Source organism: Lepus europaeus, chromosome 10 (assembly GCF_033115175.1).
Source record: "Lepus europaeus isolate LE1 chromosome 10, mLepTim1.pri, whole genome shotgun sequence".
Taxonomy (NCBI): domain Eukaryota; kingdom Metazoa; phylum Chordata; class Mammalia; order Lagomorpha; family Leporidae; genus Lepus; species Lepus europaeus.
The window spans coordinates 123939161-123963891 of record NC_084836.1 but is presented as its reverse complement, the minus strand read 5'-3'; the positions used below and the strand labels follow the sequence as shown (position 1 = coordinate 123963891).

The window sequence follows — 24731 nt, the reverse complement described above, 5'->3', positions numbered from 1 at the left end:
CTGGAAAATGTGGGAAAGTTCTAGAACTGTCTAGAATTCCAAGGGACAGTAACTCCATTCTCATTTCACAGGCTGCAACAGGAGCCTTCCCTGGCCATCCTGAGTGACGACCTGTGACTTACGGAGGATGTCACGCATGTGGTATTTAACATGCCCCGTCACAGGCTCAGAGCAGTGTCCTGGGGCCTGCCGCAAGCAATAGGTGCTTGTGGGGGAAGGGGACTGCTGAGTGTTTACAACTCCCCAAGAGAAGCCTGCTCGCCACTCAGGAGCTGCCTCTGCCTCTCCTGGGAGCCCTCACTCCCCACAGAGGCAGCCCTCAATGCCGTCCGCTCAGCCCACCCGGCCTCCCCTGCAAAGGACAGAGCAGATTTCAAAGCCCGTGTGATTTTGGCACCATCACATTTTGTGTCTTATATGTTAATTTTCTGAGCCAAGATTGCAGGAATTTTTTAATAAACATTTAGAAATGAGTTACAGAGAGGCAGAGGCAGGGAGACAGAGATCTTTCTTCTGCTGGTTCACCCCCCAAATGGCCACAATAGCCAGGGCTGGGCCAGACAGAAGACAGGAGCCAGGAGCCTCATCTGGGTCTCCCACAAGGGCACAGGGGCCTAAGCACTTGGGCCATCATCCACTGCTTTCCCAGGCGGAGCCCACATGTGATGCCATCATGCCACAGTGCCGGCCCCAGATTTCAGGAAACTGACATCTACAGCAATCCACCTCTCCCCATGCACCTGACACCTCCGAGAGACCAGTCCTCACCCTTTCCACCTGCTTCGAGAAAAAGCCACTGTGAGGCCCTCTCTTCCCAAGGACACACAAGTTCTATAATTTTATGGGCTTTTGATCACAACTTTATAGCCTTCAGCCCTGCGCTGAGATTCCGTTGTTATCTTAAAACACGAGAAACAGATAAGACCAGCTGCATAATCCCCTCTCTGCCTCTGAGGGGGGAGGGGAGAAAAGGTAAGTGAAGAGGAAACATGAGCTTCAGACACTCAGGAGCCTGCAGTGAGGCCGTCCAGGGGGTCCAGCCCCTCAGTTAGGTGCACCGTGGTACAATCTGATCACATCCACACCCATTACCAAATTCATGTGGCAAAGAACTTACGCTCCCCCTGCACACACAGGGTCTTGGACAAGCCATTCTCCAATCCATTTATTCCATTTTTAAAACAAGGCCATTAGCCAAAAGGTGTCCGGCCACACAGCAGGATGCAAAGGCCAAAAAGAGAAACCATCCCCCAGCACAGCCATAAAAACCCATCAAATGAAGCCACCGTCACTCTCATGGGAAAGGCACTGCCTCACTGCTCTGCAAGTCTCTCCGTGCCGGGGGTGGGTGGAGTCCAGGCGAAGACGGTGGGAGCCCCTGGGCGATGGTATCGCACGCAGCCCAGGGTGACTGCTCAGGCATGTGGAAACACTGTGATGCTGCGTCTCCAGTCTGCTCCTCTCCAGGGCCACCCCAAAGACTTCACGTTCCTGGGGGTCAGGAAAGGAGAGGGTTGGGGTGGTGGGAATCAGAGGAGGAAGGGGAGGCCGGGAGCTGCTCTGGGCCAGGCTCCACCTGCCTAGGGGACCTGGTGTCTTTATATCCACAAAGGACACAGTGACCAGGAACCAGTGGCACGAGTCGGAGTGAGTGGGCACCAGCACCTCAGGATGCGTGTACTGTGTGGTCTCACCGGCCCCTTAGCACCTGTGCCCTGTGACCCGCCCACCTCAGCCCTGTAAGGCAGAGATCAGACAGGCAGGAAACGCCTGCATCACCAGCAGAGGACTGAGCAGCACAGAGGGGATCCATCGGGGGTCCCCGTGACGTGTGAGGGGTGGGCCTGGCCCTGGGGCTGCCCCGCCTCCTCTCTGGCTCCTCCAGTGCCTGTGGAGGGAGCTGGAGTAAGTGACTGGAAGTTACCACAGCAGGCCCCACGCTCTGTGACAGGGCTGACGATGCACCTGCCACCTGGGCTGGCTGTGTGGCCTGGCCCTGCCTCCCTCCACACCAGGTGCAGGGGCCCCGGCCAATGGGCCAGAACAGCAGCACAGCTATACCCCTGACCCCTCCAGTGGGGTGGGCACTGGATCCCGACGCTCTCCGCAGGTGCCTGCAGGACACGGTTGGTCCCACCTGCCGACAGCTCAGTCAGAGCCTCTCTAAGCATCATGGACACAGGAGGGAGGAGAAAGCCTTCTGCCCCCTCATCCCCCTGTCTTACTGATGCCAACCAACCCAGCTCTAGAGAAGCAGCAGACGGTGCACCTGCCACACCTGGCCCTCACTACTGTGGCAGGTGCTTCCTTCTCCGCTCCGGCCACCTGGCCTTGCCTCAGGTCCAGCTGAAAGTCCCCAGAGCAGGAGCAGGAACATGGCACATACAGCCAGGGGCTGTGCCCTCTGTCTCACCCAGAACCCCTCCTTAGGCTGGAGACGAGGATGTGGCCTGAGACACCTGGTGTCCACTACCACAGGACATGTCCCCCCAAACCTTCTGTCTCCAGGCACGGGCCACCTCTCAGGTTGCCTGTCCCCAGCCCGCAGGAGCACAGGAGAGCCTGGGTGAGACCTGGCCCCTTGTAGCTACCAGGGCTCCCCCCGTGAACCAGATGCAGAGGCACCCCAATGCCAAGCAGGCAGCAACAGCCCAGGGATAAAGCCCTTGGTCACGGCCACAGCAGCTGTGTCCTGGAGCCACTGTGCCAATCTCCTGCCCTCACTGGCACCTGCAGCCAGGCAGCAAAGGCATCGCGGCTGGAGACACCGGAAGAGATGTCTGCAGCCAGAAGTAACACCTCTCTGCATTTCCACAGGAAAGCAGTTTTGGGGAGAGGGCAGGCACATTCTAGAAAAGCCCCCACCCCGGCGAGTCCCCCCACACACTGCAGGTGCACCTCCACCATTCTGCAGCACAGGGAGTGCACCCGTCCTGCCCCTGCTGAACATCCCACCCCAGCACGGGCCCCCCAGGGAGCAGAATGTCCACAGTGCACCCGTGGTCCACGTCACAGAGGAAGAGACCTTCCCTGTAGTTTCAGGGAGACCGCCTTCTACCTTGCTGGGTGTGGTGGACGACCACACTCAGGGCTCTCATCCTGAAGACATCTGGCCCAGCTCCAATGCCTCCAGTGGGCTGCGCGACTGTGCCAGTTACCACCTGTCTGAGAGCATTGCTGACCACACAGCAGCTCATGGTGGGCACCCCAGGAAAGCCACAGCTGAGCCTGACGTCCCCCCACAGGCTTCCACCACGGTCGGGCTCCTGGATGATCAAGCAGGGACTCCCAGGCCTTATCCCAAAACTTCCAGTTCACTGGGCGGGGTCTGTGACCAGAGACACACTCTGGCAGTCCTGGCGGCCAGGAGGACCAGACCACAGTGTCAGCCACGCTCCCACATCCTAAACCAGAGTCAGCCACGCTCCCACATCCTAAACCACAGTGTCAGCCACACTCCCACATCCTAAACAACGGTGTCAGCCACACTCCTACGTCCTAACCCTCTGAGTCAGCCACACTCCCATCTCCTAAACAACGGTGTCAGCCACACTCCCATGTCCTAAACAACAGTGTCAGCCACACTCCCATGTCCTAAGCCACAGTGTCAGCCATGCTCCTACATCCTAAACCTCTGAGTCAGCCACACTCCCATGTCCTAAACCAGTCAGCCATGCTCCCACATCCTAAACCAGAGTCAGCCACGCTCCCACATCCTAAACCAGAGTCAGCCACGCTCCCACATCCTAAGCCACAGTGTCAGCCACGCTCCCATGTCCTAAGCCACAGTGTCAGCCACGCTCCTACGTCCTAAACCAGTCAGCCACGCTCCCACATCCTAAACCAGTCAGCCATGCTCCCACATCCTAAACCACGGTGTCAGCCACACTCCCATGTCCTAAACCACGGTGTCAGCCATGCTCCCATGTCCTAAGCCACAGTGTCAGCCACGCTCCTACGTCCTAAACCAGTGTCAGCCACGCTCCAAGTCCTAAACCAGTGTCAGCCACGCTCCAAGTCCTAAACCTCGGAGTCAGCCACACTCCCACATCCTAAACCACAGTGTCAGCCATGCTCCCACATCCTAAACCACGGTGTCAGCCATGCTCCCATGTCCTAAACCACGGTGTCAGCCACACTCCCATGTCCTAAGCCACAGTGTCAGCCACGCTCCTACGTCCTAAACCAGTGTCAGCCACGCTCCAAGTCCTAAACCTCGGAGTCAGCCACACTCCCACATCCTAAACCAGTGTCAGCCACACTCCCACGTCCTGGACCACTGTGTTGGTCACTCTGCTGTCCTAAACCATGGCAGTGGCACACTCCCTCGTCCTGGACCACGGTGGGGGCAGGGCTGCACTCCCACTGGAGACCCGAGGAGGCTCCTTTCTCGACTCCCCAGCTTCTGGAAGCTCCAGGGCTTCCTGGCCTGTGGTTGCCTCTCTCCAACCTCCCTCCACCTCCACGTGGCTGCTCCGCGGCTCTGTGTCTCCTCTTCTGTCTCTGGTGCAGACTCGGGGCCTCACCAGACAACACCGGGGACGAACTCACCAGGAGGTCCTGATGAAGGCTGGCAAAGTCCCTCTGTCCGCAGACGCCACCTTCAGATGGCAGGACAGGGCATCTCTGGGGGCCACTGCCCAATCACTGTAGGAGGCTGGAAGGGGCCCAGGAGCCCGCCGGAGTCCTCGAGTGCCCCCAAGTGGTAGACGCCCTGCCCTCCTGCTTTATCGCTAGGGAAACAGGGGCCCAGGGAAGGGGGCGCCCCTGTGCCCTGTCCCCTCCCCCACGCCTCTTCCCAGCCAGGGGCTCGGCAAGTCGGGGACTGCAGGCTGCCCTGTGAAGCCGCACCCCCAGGCTCCGCTGCCGCCCCGCACAGAAGGCGTCCTGCTCCCGTGTGCACAGAAGGCGTCCTGCTCCCGTGTGCACAGAAGCACAGAGCGGAGCCCCCAGCGTTTCCCCAGGTCAGACAGGCACACGTGTGCACGTGCTGGAGAGCGACCCGGGACCATGTCCTCCCACCCACACTGGGGGTGGCATGGACTGCGTCCAGTCCACGGGGAGAACCGGCCTGCTCTCCACACCAGTGCCTGGTGCACCCGGCTCCACTCGGGCCTGTGAGCCCAGCACGGGCGCAGTCGAAGGCCTGTGGATAGTTATCTGTCACAGAAGGCTTACCTTAATCCTGCCTAAATCCCACAGCGGCCAGCCAGCGCACAGCGAATCCAACAGGGCACAGCACGTGGCAGCAGCAGGAGCCGCCGTGCCCATCCAGCGTGGCTCAGCCTGCAGCCCCATCCCAGGACCCAGGCAGAAGCTGCCCAGCTCAGGCCTGGTGGCAGCCACGGGTCAGCACAGGGGATGCTCGTGCTGGCTGGAGCCGCGCACTGCAGGCACTCTCTCCCCAACCCAGGTCTCGGACCCCATCACTCCAACACTCCACGCCTGCGTGGGAAGCCGAGGAGAACTGCTGAGGTCCTGTGTGGCTAAAGGAAGCCCCTGCCCCAAGCGGGCTGTGTAGCAAGCCCCCAGGGCACAGCAGCCAGGAGCGACAGCCACACCCACCCTGTGGGCTCCCTGCATCCCCAGCCCAGCATGTGGTCTCAGACCCTTCCCAAGGAGGTCCACATGCTGCCGGGAACCCGTGGCCCCACACCCTGCACAGATGGTGAGCAATGGAGGACCTGAGCCGGGAGATCACCCCGGGGGGCCCTGGTGGCCCCAGGCAATCGAAGGACTCTTAGCAAAGGCAGGGACAGACAGGCCGTGCGGGAGGTTCAGACACTGCCCCGGCTGCAGACGGAAGGGGACGCGGGTCAGGGGACGCCCACGGCCTCTAGGGCTGCAGTGGGCGGGAGAGCGCGCACACCCACACCCCCCACCCTGTCCCGCCATGGCCCAGCCCCCAGCGAGCTGCCAGCCAGGGCGGTGCGTTCCGGCAAGTCCAGGGACCTCTGTGCTGTCAGCATCGCCCGCTGAGGCCGCTCCAGGGAGGAGGCCGCACAGGGGCCAAGCCCTGCAGAACATCCATGCCGGACACCGGGCCGGGCCGGGCAGGCTGTGGGCAAGTGTCCGCCCCTGCACCCCAGCACACACTCCTCCAGGACCCGGCGCGGCCTGAGGGAGGACACTGGCCGCTTTCTGCTCCATGGCAGGGTGGGGTTCCCTGGTTCCTAGGACACAGCGCCCCGAGGCAGTACCGCCGGCTGCCAGAGGAGGGCAGCCCCAAGTCCTCGGGACCCAAGCCGGGATCCAGGAGACCCCGAAGTCCAGGGCCGGGGACCCCGTGGGTACCAGGGCCAGGGCTGCTCGCAGCTGACGGCGCTGCCCACGGCGGAGTCCACTCCGCTCCGCCCCGGAAGGCACAGTCTGCAGAGGAGCACCGGGCCGCCCTCTGTCCTGTAGTGACCTCGCCACCCTCCGAGGGGGCTGGGGACCCTCCAAGGGGGGAGGGGAGGGGGAGGGGAAAAGGGGGAGGGGCAGGAGGAGGGGGAGAGGGGGAGGTGTGGGGGAGTGGGTACCAAGTCCCCCAGGTAAACTGAGGCAAGCTGGTTGCGACTTAAAACCTAAATGAGTGGGACCCCCCCACCCCCCCACCCCCCCAGGGCAGCGCTGCGAAGTCGCCATTTCCGAAACAAACAACTTCAGGTCTCGGAGTCCGCGGACACGGAAACCGCGGGAGGCGGAGGCCCCTGGCGGACAGGGCGGGGTGAGGCTGGCACAGGACAGAGGCCGCTCCCGCCTCTCCAGCCTCGGGCCCCCCGGCATCCTGGGGGGAGGGCGACTGACGCCACAGCAGCCCTGGGAGCCGGCCAGGGTCTCCGCCGGGCCCAGGGTCATGGCCACCAGCCCTGGGCTCCAGGGCAGGGGCACCTCGTGAGCCCACTGCCCTGGCGAGGGCCGAGCCTGGCTCCCCCACTGGGAGATGCTCATGCAGGGCCTGGCAGGCTCTCTGCAGCCCCCCAAGGTGACCCCCAGGGAACACGGGGCAGGCAGGGGGAGCCTGGAAGTGGGCTCAGAATCTGAAGGTTCCAGTGCGGGGCGGCCCTGGCTTTCCCTGAGCGGGGTGGGGGCTGCAAGGGACACACAGGACACGCACAGTGTGCGTCTGCGGTGGCCGCAGTCTGCCACCTGCCGCCCTCATGTCACAAAGCGGCTGCTCCCCCCAAGACATCGTGTCTGAGTTCTGGGCAGGAGGAGGAAGGAAGATCAACGAGCAAAAGCCCTGGCCAGCCGAGTCTGTTCTTTTTTGTGATCAAAATAAAATTAAATTAAATTAAATTAAAATCTCCCCCAGAAGCCAACCTGCGTTAGCAACCACGGGCCAGGAGGAGGCCACACAGCCACACTGGTGTCAGCGCGCAGAGGCATCAGGCTGTCCGTGGCCTGGGTCCGGCCGAGGGGGCTGCTGGGAGACGGGGGACGTGGGCCAGACACCACGCCAGCCAAGGTGCTGTCGTTCACGGACATGCACAGCGGCTCCCGCGCCAGCATTTTCTGGCCATTCATCGACTGCACCCCTGCCTCCCCCACACGGAGCCGCCATGCCCTAGCTGGGGGACGGCACAGTCGGCCCTGCCACGCTGCCCCGGCCACGCCCGGTGCCGTGACAACTTCTTAGCACCTGGTCTGTGGCCAGCCCGGCCCGTGTGGCCGTATATGCGATGGCTCAGCTAACCCTGGCGTCACCGGTACCCTGCTCCCTGGGAAGGAGACGGTAGTGGCCACCTCCCTGGTATCCATCTCCCCCCCAAAGCAGAACCCAGCCCTGTCTGCAGAGAGCAACTTGCTCATATCCCAGGTGACCGAGTACCAGGTCCCAGCCACGCATGACCATGCCGTGTGTGCTTTGTCAGCCTCGACGCTAGCAGGGGTCAGCACGTGTCCTGGTTCTAGCCAACGAGAACCTCGGCAGGGGTTCTGAGAAAACATTTGTGCTACTACTGTTTCTTCTGCTCTGAATTCAGATGCAACTCCTGGGGCCACAGCAACCAGTTTGCAACGATGAGGCAATAAATCAACAAACAAGACAGCAAAATGGCCAGCATCAAGATCAGGCTCGTAAGAAACTCGCTGATTCACCCCCGGCCACCTGTCTCGGCACTCACCGCTCTGTGAGGCAGACGAACCCACCAGCCGCACGTGGGCGAAGCCACTGCCCGGGACCCTGGTGTCCTGCACCCACATCCAGTGGTGGTTTGCGTCCTGGCTGCTCGGCTCTGGTCCAGCTCCCTGCTCCTTGGCACCTGGGAGGCAGCAGTGACGGCTCAAGTACTTGGGTCCCTGGCACCGCTGTGGTGGAGCTCCTGGCTCCCGGCTTCAGCCTGGCCCCGTCCTGGCAGTTGTAGGATTTGGGGAGTGAACCAGAGGATGGAAGAGCCCTCGCCCTCGCCCTCGCCCTCTCTCTCACTGTAAAATACATATTTATTTATTTATTTATTTTTGACAGGCAGAGTGGACAGTGAGAGAGAGAGAGAGAAAGGTCTTCCTTTGCCGTTGGTTCACCCTCCAATGGCCGGCGCATCTCACTGATCTGAAGCCAGGAGCCAGGTGCTTCTCCTGGTCTCCCATGGGGTGCAGGGCCCCAGCACTTGGGCCATCCTCCACTGTACTCCCGGGCCACAGCAGAGAGCTGGCCTGGAAGAAGGGCAACCGGGACAGAATCTGGCGCCCTGACCGGGACTAGAACCCAGTGTGCCGGTGCTGCAGGCGGAGGATTAGCCTGTTGAGCCACGGCGCCGGCCTATAAAATACACATTTAAATACGACAAGCCTGTCCCTGGGGTTTCCTGGTTAGGCAGCAGAGGCGTGGCGGACAAGGATCCCCGGCTCCCACTGGGGAGGCTCACGGTGGGGATCTGCCAGACAGCACAGCTTCTGGGGGGGGGGGGGGTAGAGGCTGGGAGAAGGTGGGGCTTTCCCGGGGGCCACCAGGGCCTCAGCTGCTCTCTGTCCCTGTGACGTGAGCCCATGCGCGGACCCAGCCCTCACCCCTACACAGCACTGCCACTCCCCTTCCTTCCCACCCTCAGGATGCAGCGGGCCGGGGCTTGCCCACCCCCCTGGAGCCGGGCAGGTCACTGTGCCCAGCACGGCAGCCGCGGACAGGCTGAGTGGCCATGAATTATTAACCATGAAGAGAAGACGACACCAGCTTAGCAAGTGCCCCAGGCGAAGGAGGAGCTGGGAGCGCGTTCCCCCAGGCTAAGGAAAGCGGGTCAGCACCCTGGGTTAGATGTGATCACACAACAGGGACCAGCCATAAGCACCGCGCCCTAAAAACAAAGCACTGGCTCCCAGGGTCCGCGCTCACCGGCCACGGTGCTCACTGACCACCATGTTCACCGGCCACAGTGCACACCAGCCATGGTGCACACCAGTCACGGTGCTCACCGGCCACGGTGCTCACTGGCCACCATGTTCACCGGCCACAGTGCACACCAGCCATGGTGTACACCAGTCACGGTGCTCACCCGCCATGGTGCTCACCCGCGTTCCCACACTCGCCACTCCGCGCCTCCACAGGTTCGCGATGCACAGAATTTGCCACCCTATCGGGGAAAACTATTTTAAGCCTAATTAGCATGAAATTTTTAGAATGCAAATGCTTTTCATTTAGACATAAAACAAAATGCCATGACATTTCTTCCATCCATTTATCATAAACAAGTTAATTACTGTGTAACAAATGGCTCCTGCTGGAATCCCTGGCCGGGCTGACTCCGGCGAGAGGAGCCACAAAGTAGCCGTGAACAGCTGATGGCGGCCTCACGATAACAGCGCCTCTGCCTGTCAAATTAAGGCTAAGTTCCCTCCGCTTGTAACTCAATTACAAGCGGTCATTATGTACTTAGTGGGTTCCCGCAGAACAACACCGCGCTGCCTCCTGTCGCCGTCTGACCGGGCGTCCGCGCTGTGGTCCCACAGTGCAAACCCCGCGGAGACACAGGTGTGTGTCCCCGGGCCTGGGCGACTCAGACGCGGCGCTGGGCTCTGCTGCCCCGAGTGCGAAATGCTCGCAGATATAAAAATGCCCTTTGGTCCCGGCGCCCCGGTGCCGGCATCCCATGTGAGTGCAGGTTCCAGTCCCGGCTGCTCCACTTCCAATGCAGCTCCCTGTAATGCGCCCGGGGAGGCTCTGGAAGACGACTCAAGTGCTGGGCCCTGCACCTGCGTGGGAGACCTGGATGGAGCTGATTTCTGGCTTCAGCGTGGCCCAGCCCAGGCCATTGCGACCGTTTGGGGCACAAACCAGCAGGTGAGTGTTGTCTCTGTCTCTCTCTCTCTCTGTCTTTCAAGTAAACACATGAACCTTGTTTGAGGAAAAAAAAAAACAACAACAAGCAGACAGAAACAGGCAGGGTGGCACACTCAGCAGCAGAGCACCCACGACCCCGGATGGGGGCTGAGGACCTGGGCCCCGGATGCTGGGCGAGGGCTACTCCACCCTGGTCCAGGCTCACCTAGGCTGCTGTGACGCCTGCTCCCCTCCGAGGCCAACCCTGGACACCAGGCCCACCCTGGGCTGTGGTCCAGCCCCCACCCCACAGGGAGAGCAGAGTTGGAGGCCCGCTGTGGACGCTGCGCGCCCACCAGAGGGAATGGGCCCTTCAGCTCCGGAGTGGGCGGGGCCTCTGCCTCCCGCACAGAGGGATGCACTTTCCCCAAATCCCTGCAGACAACCGATGCTTCCAGACCTCGCTCAGCCTCAGGAAACGGCTCAGGAGAGCAGGGCGCACGGCCCGCAGGGCTGGCTCCAGGGGTGGTGTGGTGCACAGCACGCCAGTGCGAGGGCCCCCGCCCCTCCGGGGCCCACAGACCCCCGGGCAGCTCCAGGGGTGGTGTGGTGCACAGCACGCCAGTGCGAGGGCCCCCGCCCCTCCGGGGCCCACAGACCCCCGGGCAGCTCCAGGGGTGGTGTGGTGCACAGCACCCCAGTGTGAGGGCCCCCGCCCCTCCGGGGCCCACAGACCCCCGGGCAGCTCCAGGGGTGGTGTGGTGCACAGCACGCCAGTGCAAGGGCCCCCGCCCCTCCGGGGCCCACAGACCCCCGGGCAGCTCCAGGGGTGGTGTGGTGCACAGCACCCCAGTGTGAGGGCCCCCGCCCCTCCGGGGCCCACAGACCCCCGGGCAGCTCCAGGGGTGGTGTGGTGCACAGCACACCAGTGCGAGGGCCCCCGCCCCTCCGGGGCCCACAGACCCCCGGGCAGCTCCAGGGGTGGTGTGGTGCACAGCACCCCAGTGCAAGGGCCCCCACCCCTCCGGGGCCCACAGACCCCCGGGCAGCTCCAGGGGTGGTGTGGTGCACAGCACACCAGTGCGAGGGCCCCCGCCCCTCCAGGGCCCACAGACCCCCGGGCAGCTCCAGGGGTGGTGTGGTACACAGCACACCAGTGCGAGGGCCCCCGCCCCTCCGGGGCCCACAGACCCCCGGGCAGCTCCAGGGGTGGTGTGGTGCACAGCACACCAGTGCGAGGGCCCACAGCCTCCCGGGCAGCTCCAGGGGTGGTGTGGTGCACAGCACGCCAGTGCGAGGGCCCCCGCCCCTCTGGGGCCCACAGACCCCCGGGCAGCTCCAGGGGTGGTGTGGTACACAGCACCCCAGTGCAAGGGCCCCCGCCCCTCCGGGGCCCACAGACCCCCGGGCAGCTCCAGGGGTGGTGTGGTGCACAGCACCCCAGTGCGAGGGCCCACAGCCTCCCGGGCAGCTCCAGGGGTGGTGTGGTGCACAGCACGCCAGTGCGAGGGCCCCCGCCCCTCTGGGGCCCACAGACCCCCGGGCAGCTCCAGGGGTGGTGTGGTACACAGCACCCCAGTGCAAGGGCCCCCGCCCCTCCGGGGCCCACAGACCCCCGGGCAGCTCCAGGGGTGGTGTGGTGCACAGCACCCCAGTGCGAGGGCCCACAGCCTCCCGGGCAGCTCCAGGGGTGGTGTGGTGCACAGCACCCCAGTGCAAGGGCCCCCGCCCCTCCGGGGCCCACAGACCCCCGGGCAGCTCCAGGGGTGGTGTGGTGCACAGCACCCCAGTGCGAGGGCCCACAGCCTCCCGGGCAGCTCCAGGGGTGGTGTGGTACACAGCACCCCAGTGCAAGGGCCCCCGCCCCTCCGGGGCCCACAGACCCCCGGGCAGCTCCAGGGGTGGTGTGGTGCACAGCACCCCAGTGCAAGGGCCCCCGCCCCTCCGGGGCCCACAGACTCCCAGGCAGCTCCAGGGGTGGTGTGGTGCACAGCACCCCAGTGCGAGGGCCCCCGCCCCTCCGGGGCCCACAGACCCCCGGGCAGCTCCAGGGGTGGTGTGGTGCACAGCACCCCAGTGCGAGGGCCCACAGCCTCCCGGGCAGCTCCAGGCACACACAGGGCCACCAGCGGCGCGTCTCCCCCAGTTCCTTCTCTGGACCTTGGTCTCATCTGCTCCCCAGCCGCTGCCTGCAGAGTTTTTGTCTGTGCCTCGATCATCAAGGAGGAGTCAACCGTAGACGATCAAAATCTGTTAGCACCGGCGCAGAGGAAAATCCCTCTCACACAAGCAGGAGCAAACAGGTGAGACAGGTGCTGTGCGCACGGGTGAGGGTGAGCCAGTTGTCTCACACGTGTGAGTTGGTGCATGCGTGTGCATGCCCACGTGCACAGTCACACATACGCGCAGGCACACACACGTGCTTGGACACACGCGTGCTAACAGAGGCACTGCTGCCAGTTACCCAGGGAAAACCTCCCATTTTCTAGAACACAGAACGGGGCCCGGGGCCACAGCCGGAGGAACACTTAATCACAAACACTGAAACAGCCTCTGCGTCGTCTTGGAAGCTCCTCCCCGCTCTGCTCCGGGAAACCCACGTGAGGTCAGGGGCTCTCGGCCAGGGTGTCCGTGGCAGGACAGAAGCCCAGGGAAGGAGGACCCGAGCCCCCTCCCGTGCGAACATGGATCAGCTGTCGCGAGGGACACTGATGTGCCGTCCCCCGAGCTGACGCCTGCTGCCCTGAGCTGTCTGTCACCAGCGTGGCTCCGGCGCTGCCTGACCACAGCGCCCAGCAGTGGCTGCCTGCACGTGCTTCCGTGGCGTCCGGGGAGGGGGCAGTGGTGGGACCACGCACCTCCTGGGAGGGCCGACGCCTGTGGGCTTGTTTACCGCACTTCCAACAACATCCTCTGCGTTCGCGTGCACTTCAAAGCAGGGATAATTTAAGAGCCCCGAATTCCATACATAAAAATACTCGGTAAGAAAGTCTCCACGCCTGCCTGGTGACGCCACCGCCGGATGCCAATCCGTTGCCCAGGAAATGATCCACCTCGCTCAAACATGACAGCGTTTCTGACAGTCACCTGGACACCTGGACACCTGCACCTGGCTGGCCCAGGAGCCCCACCTCCCGCCCGCCCGCCCCCTGCAGCCCTGCCCCCTACCTTTCAGCAGCTTCTCTCCCTCTAGGACATTGTGGGAGACCCAGGCCGTGTAGCCTTCTTCGGAGAAGCCGGCCTTACAGCTCTCTCTGGCCGCAAGGCCCTCCTCGTGCGCCTGAGGACAGAAAGAGAGGTTGCAGCCCAAATGGAAGTTCGGGGAAATGTACGCCAAGGTTTAGGGGAGGTGCGCACGGGGGTGGGGGGTGGGTGGGCGCTGGTGCCTGCACCCTGCCATGCCCAGCCCCACCCTCTGGTCCCTGGCCCTCAGCTCAGCGGCGTCCAGCGGCGCCCAAGTCGGGGTCTTTCTCCCCAGCACTGCCCGCTGAGTCCCGGGAAGGCAGGTCCAGGGAGCCATGTCGCCCCCGGGGCTCCGCGGCTGTGGCTTTAGGTGGGGCTGCAGCTTCCCACGCCCCCCTCTGCCCGGGGCCCGAGGGAGGCGGAGGCGGGGAGCGCGGGAGAGGATGTCCTGGAACCTGGTGCCGGTGTGGGCACTGAGGGCAGAGGAAGGCGGCAGCGGCTCCATCCCCACGCTTTCCCCCCCGGACACTTGCGGCCCCTCGGATCCTGCTTCCCAGCCCGAGCAGGCGACAGCGACCCTCAGGGTGATAAAAGCCAGCGTCCTGTCCTGGCCAGCTCCGCCAGGGAGGGGGCGAGATGAGCAGGCGGCCGGGGCGGGGAGACCGCTGCGCGGGGAGAAGGAGCGCCCGCACCGGCAGCGGAGCCTTCGCGGAGCCGCCGGAGTGGAACGCGTTTCCCCGCCGCCTCCGCCGCGGCTCAAGCGGGCTCGGGTCCCCAAGGCAGCTGCCAGCGCCGGCTGCCGGCTCCCGACCCCTGCCCAGAGCTGCCCCCGGGGCGGGAGAGCCGCGGGGAGAGCTCCGGCCCGCGGCCCCGCTCCTCGGCATGCAGTCGCCCCTCCGCCCCGCAGCCCAAGGCGAAGCCAAAGTCTTGCGGGAAAGTTTGGCCCCGGCCGGCTGTGCGCCCAGGGCGCCCCGAGCGCCCCGAGCGCCCGGCGGGCGAGCAGCCGACCCAGCCCCCAGAGCCGGTTCATTCCCGAGGCCACCACAGCGCGGCCCGGGAGGAGGCAGCGCGGCCGAACGGCCACGAGAGGGGGTTCCTGCGACTCCCGCGGCCCCGCTGCCTCCGCCCAGGGGCGCCCCCGGAGCAGCGGCACCCGCAGCTCGCCCGGCGCGCGTCGGCCGGCGGACCCGGACCGCTGAGCTCGGCGGGGAGACGGCGGAGCCGGGCCGCTCTCGCGGGGCGCAACCCGCCCAGCGCGCGCACCCTCCGCGAGCGGCCAGGGCCCCGCCGGACCCTCCGGCAGCGTCCGGCGCGGGGGGCTTAGCGGCCAGGGTGCCCCGCGGTCCGCTCCCGCCGCCCCCCGCAGCCCCGGTCTCGTCGGCACCCAAAGAACCGAGGCAGCGCGGCGCGGCGGACCCCAGCCCCGGGACAGGAGAGGTCGGACCCGGCGCCCCCGCCCTCCGACCCTCAGTCTGCGCCGCCGGGAGCCCCACGCCCGCAGCCGCGGCCCCGCTGGGCTCACCAACTCCGGAGGCGCGCGGCTCCCGGGCCGTGCAGGGCGCGCCGGCTCCGCCAGCGGGCAGCCAGCCCCGGCCGGGCGAGCTGAGCTCCGGGCAGCGGTGGCCGGCGCCCCGCAGCTGAAGGAAGCCCGGCTGGTCCCCCGCCCTGCCGACCACGGGCAGCTCCGCGGAGCGCGGGCGCCGGGCTGCACGCAGCGATGCGAGCCGGAGAGCTCCGCAGGCTCCGGGCGGCCCCGCCGCTGTCCCCGGCTTCCGAGCGGCCGGAGTGGGGGCGGCAACTCACCCGGAGCGCGCTGGAGAGCGACAGCACGACGAAGAGCACGCCGCAGCCCGCGGTCATCTTCCCGCCGCGCCGCGCCCGGAGCCCGGCGCCCGCAGCCCGCTCTCCGCCGCCGCCGCTCCCCCGCGCCGGCCCCGAGCTCCAGCCCGGCCGCGCCGGCCGCGCTCGCCGCCCCGGCTCCGGGAGCGAGGCCAAGTCGGGCCGGCGGCGCGCTCCCACGGGCCGGTGCGTCCGCCGGCCTCGCAGCCGCCCGCGCCTCTGTTCCGCGCGCTCCGAACTGCAGGTGAAGCCGCGGCGGCCCCGCCGAGGCCCCGCCCCGCGGCCCGGCCCCTGCGCTCGCTCGGCCTGACGCGGGCCTTAAAGGCGCCGCGCGCCCCGCCGCGCCGCGCCCGCGCCCCCGCGCGCGCCCCCCGCGCGGCCGCCGCCGCCGCTCCCCGGGCCTGGCTGGAGCCCCTTGAGGGCCGGAGGAGCCACGGGCAGGGCTCTCCAGGGAACAGGGCCGGGGGGAAGCGGTCGCTGGGGGAGCCCCCGCGGTGGCCACTCCGGGTCCCGCGCGTCCCTGCGGGGTAGGGCGCGCGCCGGGTCTGGGAACTTCCCGCCCGGGGCCCCCGGCGGCGGTGGGCACTTGCAAGCTGCCCCTTCGCGTCCCGCCCTCTTCTGGGCAAGTCTGTGGGCACAGGCCTGCCTCGGGCGCTTAAACCCGCTCCGGGCAGCTCGGAGGCCACTAGTGGGGAGGCCGGCGATGAGGCAGGGAGGAACGGGTGGCCGCGCTGGCTCTGCAGGGCTGCGCCTGCCCCTGCAGGGGAAGCTCAAGTCTGGCCCGCGGTGTGCACTGTGGATGGCCTCATGGCCCATCGCTGTGGGGTCTGCGAAGCCAGAGGGCGGTGGGAGGCGCCGTGAGAGGAGGCAGGTGGCCGGGCTGGCCCCTCTGCCCCTGTGAGCGACTTCTGCGCCCGGGAGACGCCTCCGACTGTGAGTGTTTCTGCACGCTTCCTCCTGCCTGGGAGATGCCGGGAGAGTGGTTTTGTTTGCTCGGAGGTTTCCGCTGCTCTTTGTCTTGGCGTGGACACGCTCTGTGCAGGACGCCTTCGTTCTGCTGTGAAGAACACGAGCTGTCGCGCTCCAAGCTCAGAGCCAACCTGGGCAGGCAGCAGGCACCGGTCGGCCCCTGGCCTCTCTGCCCTCGGCCCCGGGGCAGCTGGGCTTGAGGGGCACCTAGGATAAAGCAGACTTCAGACCAGCCCAGAGGAGCAGAGACTCTGTCCCCGAGCAGGCTCATTCTGCCCTGTCCCTGCAGGCCTGGGACGTGGGACATGCCCTGTGTCCCAGCCAGCCAGCCCCGCCGCCCCGCCTGCAGGGAGAGGAGATGGCCACATTCCCGCGGCCAGCCTGCCTGTTGCTCTCTGCCTCAGGGATTCTGTATAGCCACTGAGGGTTCGTGAACAAGCCCACCCGAAACCCACAGGGGGCAGGACGGTGCGGGGTGGGGGGATTCCGTGGCTCAGCCACGCACCCTTCTGCCTCCCTTCTGCCTTTAGACATTTCCTAGCTGGCCGGAAGGCCCCCGCCCTGGGACTGGCTCAGCCGGCAGGAGGAGCCCCAGGTGGGACCCCAGTGTGATGCGGGTGATTTCTTGAGAGAGCATCGCAGCCCCGCTGAGGTCCGGCCCCTGCCTCTTGGCGCCTCCTGTTGGATGTCTGAAGCCTGCTTCCCCGCAGCAGCCTGGCTTCCCGACGTTCCGGCGCTTTCCAGGCGCTGTCAGGCCCGGATGGAGGAGCTGTACGTCAGTGAGCTGGCGGACTGCTTCTGCCTGCGTGAGGGGGGCTTATCGTCACCCCCATCCCGCAGTGTGGCCCGGACAGGTGCAGAGGGGCCAGGCACAGGTGGCCGCTGGGGGCCTGGACCCCAGCAGCCTGGTGTGGGTAGCGTTTCGCAGACACTGGAAACCTTCCCGGGCAGCGAAGGAACCCACGGCGTCTTACAGGACCTGGGATTTTCAGAAGACGGGCTGGAAACACTGCAGTAGCCGATGCCAGTCCAGCAGAGAGCATTGGTTTATCAGACTTGCTCCGGCTGCAGAGAGGCAGACACAAAGGCCTGCTTCCTGCCGGCTGGGCTGCAGCCCCAGGGCTGGGCATGTGGGGCCCCGGCCCGCAGGCACGGTGAGGGACACAGGGCTTCCATCCACGACCTCCTCTGCCGCCGAATCGTGGCGATGTCTGTGCACAGGCAGACTGTGCTATCCTCCGGGGCCTCCCAGGCTTGGGGCCATGGGAAAGGCGGACCCCTCCACGGCCTCCTTGGTGGCTGTCTCTGCAGCCCAGGGACTGAGAACCACTGGCCCATCCCACAGGAGAGCCACAGCCCCCAGGAACTCGCCAGGGTGCTGCTCCCCCCACCCCACCCCCGCCGCCACGTCTGTAGCATCTGAACCCCGACCCTCAGAGCCTGGACTCGAGGGAGTAGGCTGCAGAGACACCGGCAGGGGTGGTGGTGGCCGGGGGGCGGGGTGCTGCGGCCCGCATGGCCCTGCCCAGAGCCCAGAGGACGAGCTGGGCCCCTGCATGCGGGTGAGGGGCCCTGGAAGTGGGCTTTGTTTCCAAGAGCGGTGGAGGAGGGGCGACTGGGAGGGCGGCGGTTTCCTGGGGGCACCTGTGAACCCTCCCCTGCAGCTGGGCTGCACAGGTGGCCTGGCCGGGCCCGGGGGCGCGGTGGTGGTGGGGAGATGGGGGGTTGGGGGTGGCTTCAGCTGGGCTCCCTCCTGCTGGGTGTCTGGAAAGGGCTCATCCTCAGAAGCGAAGCAAACCCCCGGTCAGGGTCAGGGCTGCCTTCTGGGGTTCAGTGCCCCCCCGTCGCTGCTCTGTCACAGAGGCTCCCGTGTTAGCCGCAGAGCTGCTTTGTGAGCAGTAAGACGCTGGGGAAGGCAGCGGGGGCTTGCTGCTGCCGTTCCCACAGAGCTCTCTGCCCCGGGCACCAGGGTCGGGGACAGAGCGGGAGTGGCCGTGCCCCCAGGCGGAGCCCCTGTGAGGAAGGGGGGGCACTGAGCACTGCTTTCCTCCTGGACCACTGATTGGTGTTCACTGTGCAGTGGGCCTCACTGGGCAGGCCTGATCGCCCCCCCCTTCATCCTCACATGGCAAGGAGCCCATTCCTCCTCGTTCCAGGACCTAGAACACCCTTGCACACGTGGCCCCAGGCTGCTGTGTGTCAGGCTGAGATGCCGCCCGGGGGCAGAGTGACCCAGGCTGAGGGGCAACTTTGGGGCCCTCTCGGTGCAGAAAATGCAAATCCCCCCCCCCCCGGCCACCTGGCCTCTTCCCCAGCCTCCTGCTCAGGTATCAAGGACCAGCCCCACCCTGCGTTCAGTGCTAGCCCGCAGGGGGCGTGGCCTCCTCCCTCCAGCTTGGAGCTCCCTGTCCCTGGGGTGATGAAATGCAGTGGCCTTCCCAGGACTCCACTCATAGGGGAGGGGTCCTCTGTCCCGCGGCCATGCTGACAGCCTCAAGGGCAGGGGCCCACCATGTCCACCCTCTCCCCGAGCCCAGGACCCACCCCCTGGAGACCCACTGGGGGGCTAATTAAGGCACTGCTAAGCTAACCCGGGGCCCAGCCCCAACTCCCACCCTCATCACACAATGGGAGAAACTGAGGCACAGAGGACTCAAGCCAGCCACGGGCTCCCAAGTGCAGACCCAGCGGACTCCGGATGCTGCCCTGGGACTGGGGGTGGGGGCGGGGATTTTGAATCTTGGGACAGTGCTGTGGAGTGGGAGATGCAGCACGGGGGAAGGAACCAGTACAAGATGGCCAAACCAGGCCACTGCCTGTGGCGTGGCGCCCGCCAGAGCAGGAGGACTGGGCGCGCCTTCCTGCGTTGTGGGGTTTCTGTTCGGTGTCGCGCCTGGCTCATGTGCTGGCAGAAACGGAGTGGGGGGGCACTGAGGTCAGTCGGAGTGACAGTGTCCCGGGATACACTCAGAGCATCAGGGCGGCCTCCTCGCACCTGCCTGCTCGCTGGCTGGGATGTGAGAGCAGCTCTGGAGAGGTAGATGGAGGTGCAGCTGTCGGCGGGAGGCGAGGTGCACCTTGTTGCTGTGCCCACACCTGCCCCTGGCACCTCCCAGCCTGGCTGGGGCTCCCAGCTTGCATTCCCTGTGTTTGCCAGCCGCTCCGTACCCCGGCTGGTTTTTTATTCTTTATCTTTTCTTTGCTGTTGATTTCCCCCACAGCATGTCCAAGCCCATCACTGCCTTCCAGCTGCTGTGGAGCCCAAGCACGCCCCTCCCTGCCCACGGATTATCCCTCCACAGCCTACAGGGTTCTCTGCCGCTTCCGCCCTCTGACTGCCGCCTGCTGCCCTCCCTGCCCCTCCGGGCCTGACCCCTGCTCTGGAAGCCTTCGTCCCAGATGTCCATGTGCGGCCAGCACCGCTTGCCCGTACTCACCCTGGTCCTTGGCTTCTCGGGTGCCAGTGGCCAGAGCGCTGCAGGTGCTGCCCGCTCACCCCAGCACCTGCCAGCAAACGTCCCAGTGATGAGCAGGTGAGGGGTAGGGGAGTTGGGAGAGGAGGTGGAGTCGTGACCTGCGCCTGCCCAGGGGCGGGAACAGGGCCCAGAGGCAGTGCAGGCCAGGCCAGCGAGGCCAACTCAGCATGAGATGCCAAAGGCATGAGGGAGGAGGGTGAGGGAGGAGCGTGAGGGAGGGAGCGCGAGGGAGGAGCGCGAGGGAGGAGGGCGAGGGAGGAGGGCGAGGGAGGAGCGCGAGGGAGGAGGGCGAGGGAGGAGGATGAGGGAGGAGCGTGAGGGAGGAGGGCGAGGGAGGAAGGCGAGGGAGGAGTGCGAGGGAGGAGGGCGAGGGAGGAGGGAGAGGGAGGAGGGCAAGGGAGGGAGCGCGAGGGAGGAGGGCGAGGGAGGAGGCCGAGGGAGGGAATGCGAGGGAGGAGGGCGAGGGAGGAGTGCGAGGGAGGAGGGCGAGGGAGGAGCGCAAGGGAGGAGGGCGAGGGAGGAGGGCGAGGGAGGAGGGCGAGGGAGAGGGTGAGGGAGGAGCGCGAGGGAGGAGGGCGAGGGAGGAGGGTGAGGGAGGAGGGTGAGTGTCCGGGAGAGGACAGGAAGTAGCTGAGGCTGAAAGAGAGGAAGAACCGGCAGAAGTCGGCCAGACGAGGAGACGTGGAGTGGCCAAGGAGCTCGGGGAGGCGGAGCGGCCGGAAGGGACCAGAAGGGGCTCTGCCCAGCTCCTGTCTCACAGGCCAGTCCTCCGCCAGCCCCACAGGGCCGCGCTGCCTCTGCCCTCAGTGTCTGTGCTCCAGGGAGAAGCCACCTGCTTGCCCACACACCCACCCGGAGGCGCTCCCTCGGGTGGCCGGAGCACCTAACGAGCATCCTCTGGACGGCAAGCAGTGAGGTGGGGGCCCCAGGTTAACGTGAATGCCTGATGGCCCTGGGGGTGGGACCGGGGACCCTGTGGAGGAGCCCAGCAGACAGCTGGGACCAGCACCATGGCGGGCTCCTGTGGGGAGGCGCAAACCGTCCCTGGCGTTCAGGCAGCTCTGGGCTCCTGTGGGGTTTCCAGGGCATCACCCTGTTTGCTGTCACCTGTATTGTGCAGGTAAATCAGAATGTTGGGGTTTGGGAGAGGGGAAGTGGGTTCCCTGAGCACAGGTCAGCCCAGGGATCCCTCACAGCCCCACAGCCCTAATGCAGAAAGTTGTCTTCTGGGACCCCGGAGGCAAGCAGAACCCGTGGGAGAGCTCGGGACATCTCGGCCGCTCTGGGGCACTGTCTCTGTTGCGCATCCTCAGGCCGCGGTGCCCAGAGCGGGGAGGCAGCCCCGTCCTGCGGGAGGGGTTCCCCGCCACTTCCGGCCACTGCGCCCTGCAGATTTCTCAGTGCGTCCTGGGCTCCAGGAGTGCCAGGCGCTGGGCTACAGTTCAGGACGGCAGCTGTGAATCAGATGAGGTGCTGTCCCCACAGCCTTCGCAGTCCCCTGGGAGGCTAAGACTGTGGACGGAGACGCCAGCGGGAGGGGCTCCGCGAGGCGCCTCGCGCTCATACCATCTCGGCTCACCTCCACGCCTCCCGCTGAACACGCAGACTTGCCACGTCAGCCTGAATTTACAGTGAGACAGCACAGGCCCCCCCCACTCGGGGGCGGCCAACAGGTGTCCCCTCCTCCCGGAGCCCCGGCATTCGGGATTCTGGGAGTCCGCGGGGTTCCTTGTCCGTGGTTCCAGACAGAAGCCAGCACATTCCACAGAGCCCACGGCCTGCTGTGAGCTGCAGGCGCTGTGCCCCCGCCCAGGATTTTCTTGTCATTTTTAGCCTTTGTGCTTCAGAGAGGCCTTAGGGTCACAGAAACATTGAGCAGACACACAGAGTGCCCTGTGGCACTGGGTGGACACTTTGTCACAATCAGCAGACCCGTGTGATGCACTGGTACCAAGAGAGCTACTGCAGGGCTCGCGCTGCCTGGGCGTCGCTGGGGCCTGACGGCGCAGGCAGAGAGGTGCCGGATCCTGCAGGAGAGCTCTCCGCACTCAGAACCCCGCGTTGCAGGGGTTCATCCCCCGCCCCCCAAGCCCCCTTCTTTTTCCCGTGTGCAGGCTTTGCAGACTGAGCTCGTTCACTCGCTAGCAATGCAGTTAAGTTTCCTCCGTGTGTCTTCCAGCCTTGGTGGCTCATTTTAGTGGCTGAATGACATCCCATCGCAGGGGTGTACCCCGTTGGCTGTGTAAGCGCGTGCTGTTCGCCCTCCACACCCTGGGTTTCTGAGCAGTGAAGAGAGGCTTTTCTTTGCCCCGCCTCCACTCCGGGGTTTCTGATGAGCCCGTGGCTTCTGTCCCGACCCACGTGGCCTCTGCCTCCTGCCTTGCCAGGTGGCATGGTGTCCCACACCCAGGCTTCAGCGTGAGCTTTGGGGGTGGAGTGGCCCCGTGTTCTGTCATGGCCACCTCCCAGACAGCGGCCTCCACCTCGGGGAGCCACGCCCCTGGAGCCTGATGGTGGCACCTGCTGTGTCCCGAAGCCCAGTGAGCACTTTGAGCGCACAAAGGTTTAGTGCCAGCGAGGAATGCTGCGCTCGCTCCGTCACACTCAGCTTCGGGCGTGGGCAGGATAAAGCTCTCTGCTCTCGTGGCCTCCTTCTCTGGGGGATTCCGGCGACTGTCATGGTTTCTCTTTTGTGATTTATAAACTCGTGCTGAAGAAGTTCATCCTCAACACTGGCTTGTTACGGCATGACGACCTTCAGTGACTGCACCGGGCCGACCCCAGAGGAACTAGTGTTGGAGCAGCACCCTGGGGAGAGGCGGGGCTGGGACCACCTGGCTGGGAGGCGGTCAGCCCCCAGCAAGTTCCCCGCCCTCCGTGACCCTCAGGGCTCAAGGCTGATGCCCACCTTCTGGCCCAAGTCCCCCTCCCCCACCTCCTGGGGAGGGCGCCAGATTGGCAGCAAAGGACGCAGCTGTGCCTGGCGGAGTGGACATGGTGACGCCGCCTGCTGCTCTCACAGGGAGAGGTGGCTGTGACTGGGTGTGCCTTGAGTGCCCCCAGGCCTCCCTGTGTGGGATTTGCCCCCCTCTGTGAGGCAGTAGGAGGGTGGGTGGTGCTTAGAGGTGAGGTCTTGGCCTGTGATTGGATGAGATGAGGCTGTCAGGGCGGAGCCCCCACGATCACTTGCTGGTGGCTTTGAAAGGGGCACGAGGGGTGGGGCCCATGGGGGTGAGGACACGGCACGGGGACGCCCTGACCCTCACCTCATAACGTCCGGCACTGCCTGGGGCTCTGCCTACAAGAAGCCGTCGCTGGGCCGGTGCTGTGGTGCAGCGGGTTAAAGCCCAGGCCTGCAGCACCAGCATCCCATATGGGCGCTGGTTCAAGTCCTGGCTGCTCCTCTTCCAGTCCAGCTCTCTGCTATGGCCTGGGAGAGCAGTGGAGGATGGCCCAAGTCCTGGGCCCTGCACCCGCATGGGAGACCAGGAAGAAGCTCCTGGCTTTGGATAAACTCAGCTCTGGCCATTGAGGCCATCTGGGGAGTGAACCAGTGGATGGAAGGCCTCTCTCTGGCTGTACATCTGTCTGTAACTCTTTCAAATTAATAAAACAAATCTTAAAAAAAAAAAAGCCATCATCAGACAAGGCTTCTAGACTCTGTGCCTCCGAAGTGAACCAAACGAACTCTCCTTGGTGAAGCTCTGCCTGGAGTGTTTTGCTGCAGTAACAAAACAGCTGACCTGTAGGTGACATGGAATCTCGTCCTTCAAAGCTGGACTGGCCGGAGCAGGCGGTTCCCAGCACCTCCCACAGAGCGCAGCGGAGCTGGCTTGGGGTTTTCTGAGATGAGGTCCTAGGTTACTTTGCAGCTCCCACCGTCTGGGCTCCGGGTGTCTGAGCCACTGAGTGAGAATCCTAACTGCTCTGAGGCCGTCGGCCAGGGGAGGTTCCAGGCAGGTCACCTCCCAGCTGTCCTTGCTGAGGGGCCGAGGTGATGCAGGCCCCTTCCCCACCCCTCCGGACTGTGCCCTCCCCGAGCATCACCCAGTGGCCCCAGCTGACCTCTCTTGGAACAGAAGAGTCACCCCGCTGAGCCCCGTCCGAGTTCCTGACCACACAGAGTGGCTGTGCTGTGCTTGCGGACGAGTCGTTACGCAGCAGGGGGTAACGGGTGCTGCCCTACAAAAGGGGCAGCTGTGACTCGGGCTCCCACCTGGCGTCCCCCACACCTGCTCCTGCTCACTGACCCATGTGCGGGAGGCCCCAGCAGGAAGCCTGCTCTCCTGCGCACGGTGGCGTGGACGCTGGGAGCTCACAAGCTGTCCCTGATGTTGCTGTGGTGCCTGTCTGTCCCTGGGCTCAACCCCTGGACACTGCAGCCTTGAACCCTAGAAATCCCAGCCCTGACGAACCCTAGAAATCCCAGCCCTGACCCCAGAGAGGTTGTCTACCTTCAGGCAGCTGGGAGGAAGGAGCCCACTCCTTGGCGGCATTGGGGGCTGCACAGTAGAGAAGTCTTTCCTGTGGGATCCCTTTGCACATGGGGCACTTACACCCCCAGGAGTCAAGCAGGGCGGAAGCTGAGTGCCTGAGCAGGTGTTTCCTCCAACCACTGAAGGTGGGCGGGCCAAGGACAGGAGGGGAGGAGAAGGGACGCACGTCAGGGGACTCAGCCCTGGGCCAGTGCCCCTCCTCAGGGGCCAGCCCTGCGTCCAGCAGAGTCCAGCCCAGCCATGGTGGTGTTTGGTGCCTCTTACAGCTCCCAGGCCCTGAGGGCAGAGTGCACAGGAGAACGCCAGTGTGGACTTGCTCTGGGAGAACCAGGGGAGGAACTGAGCCAGGCCCGGCTTCTGAACTCCCACTCCAAGTCCCCTGACGGTCATGACGGACCCAGCGACGCTGGCCCCAGGTGCACCGCCAGGTGACAGCTGCCCTGGGTGGGGACAGGCTCAGCGACGCTGGATGTCCGCACCCCCAGCAGTGGAGACCCCGCACAGCTCGGGGGAGCAGGGGAGCGGGAAACC

The 24731-nt window shown here is 65.3% G+C and overlaps 1 protein-coding gene across 3 annotated transcripts in view; it reads right to left on the bottom strand.

The window, feature by feature from the left end:
• Nucleotides 1–15280, bottom strand: part of CDH4 (cadherin 4) — a 309328-nt gene extending 294048 nt beyond the window's left edge. For all 3 annotated transcript variants that reach the window (XM_062204429.1, XM_062204431.1, XM_062204430.1), the window contains exons 1-2: nt 15224–15280; nt 13406–13517 (exon numbers count right to left, since the gene is read on the bottom strand). In XM_062204429.1, the coding sequence (XP_062060413.1) occupies nt 13406–13517; nt 15224–15280 (169 nt within the window). The remainder of the gene's footprint in view (nt 1–13405; nt 13518–15223) is intronic.
• Nucleotides 15281–24731: the final 9451 nt, after the last annotated feature.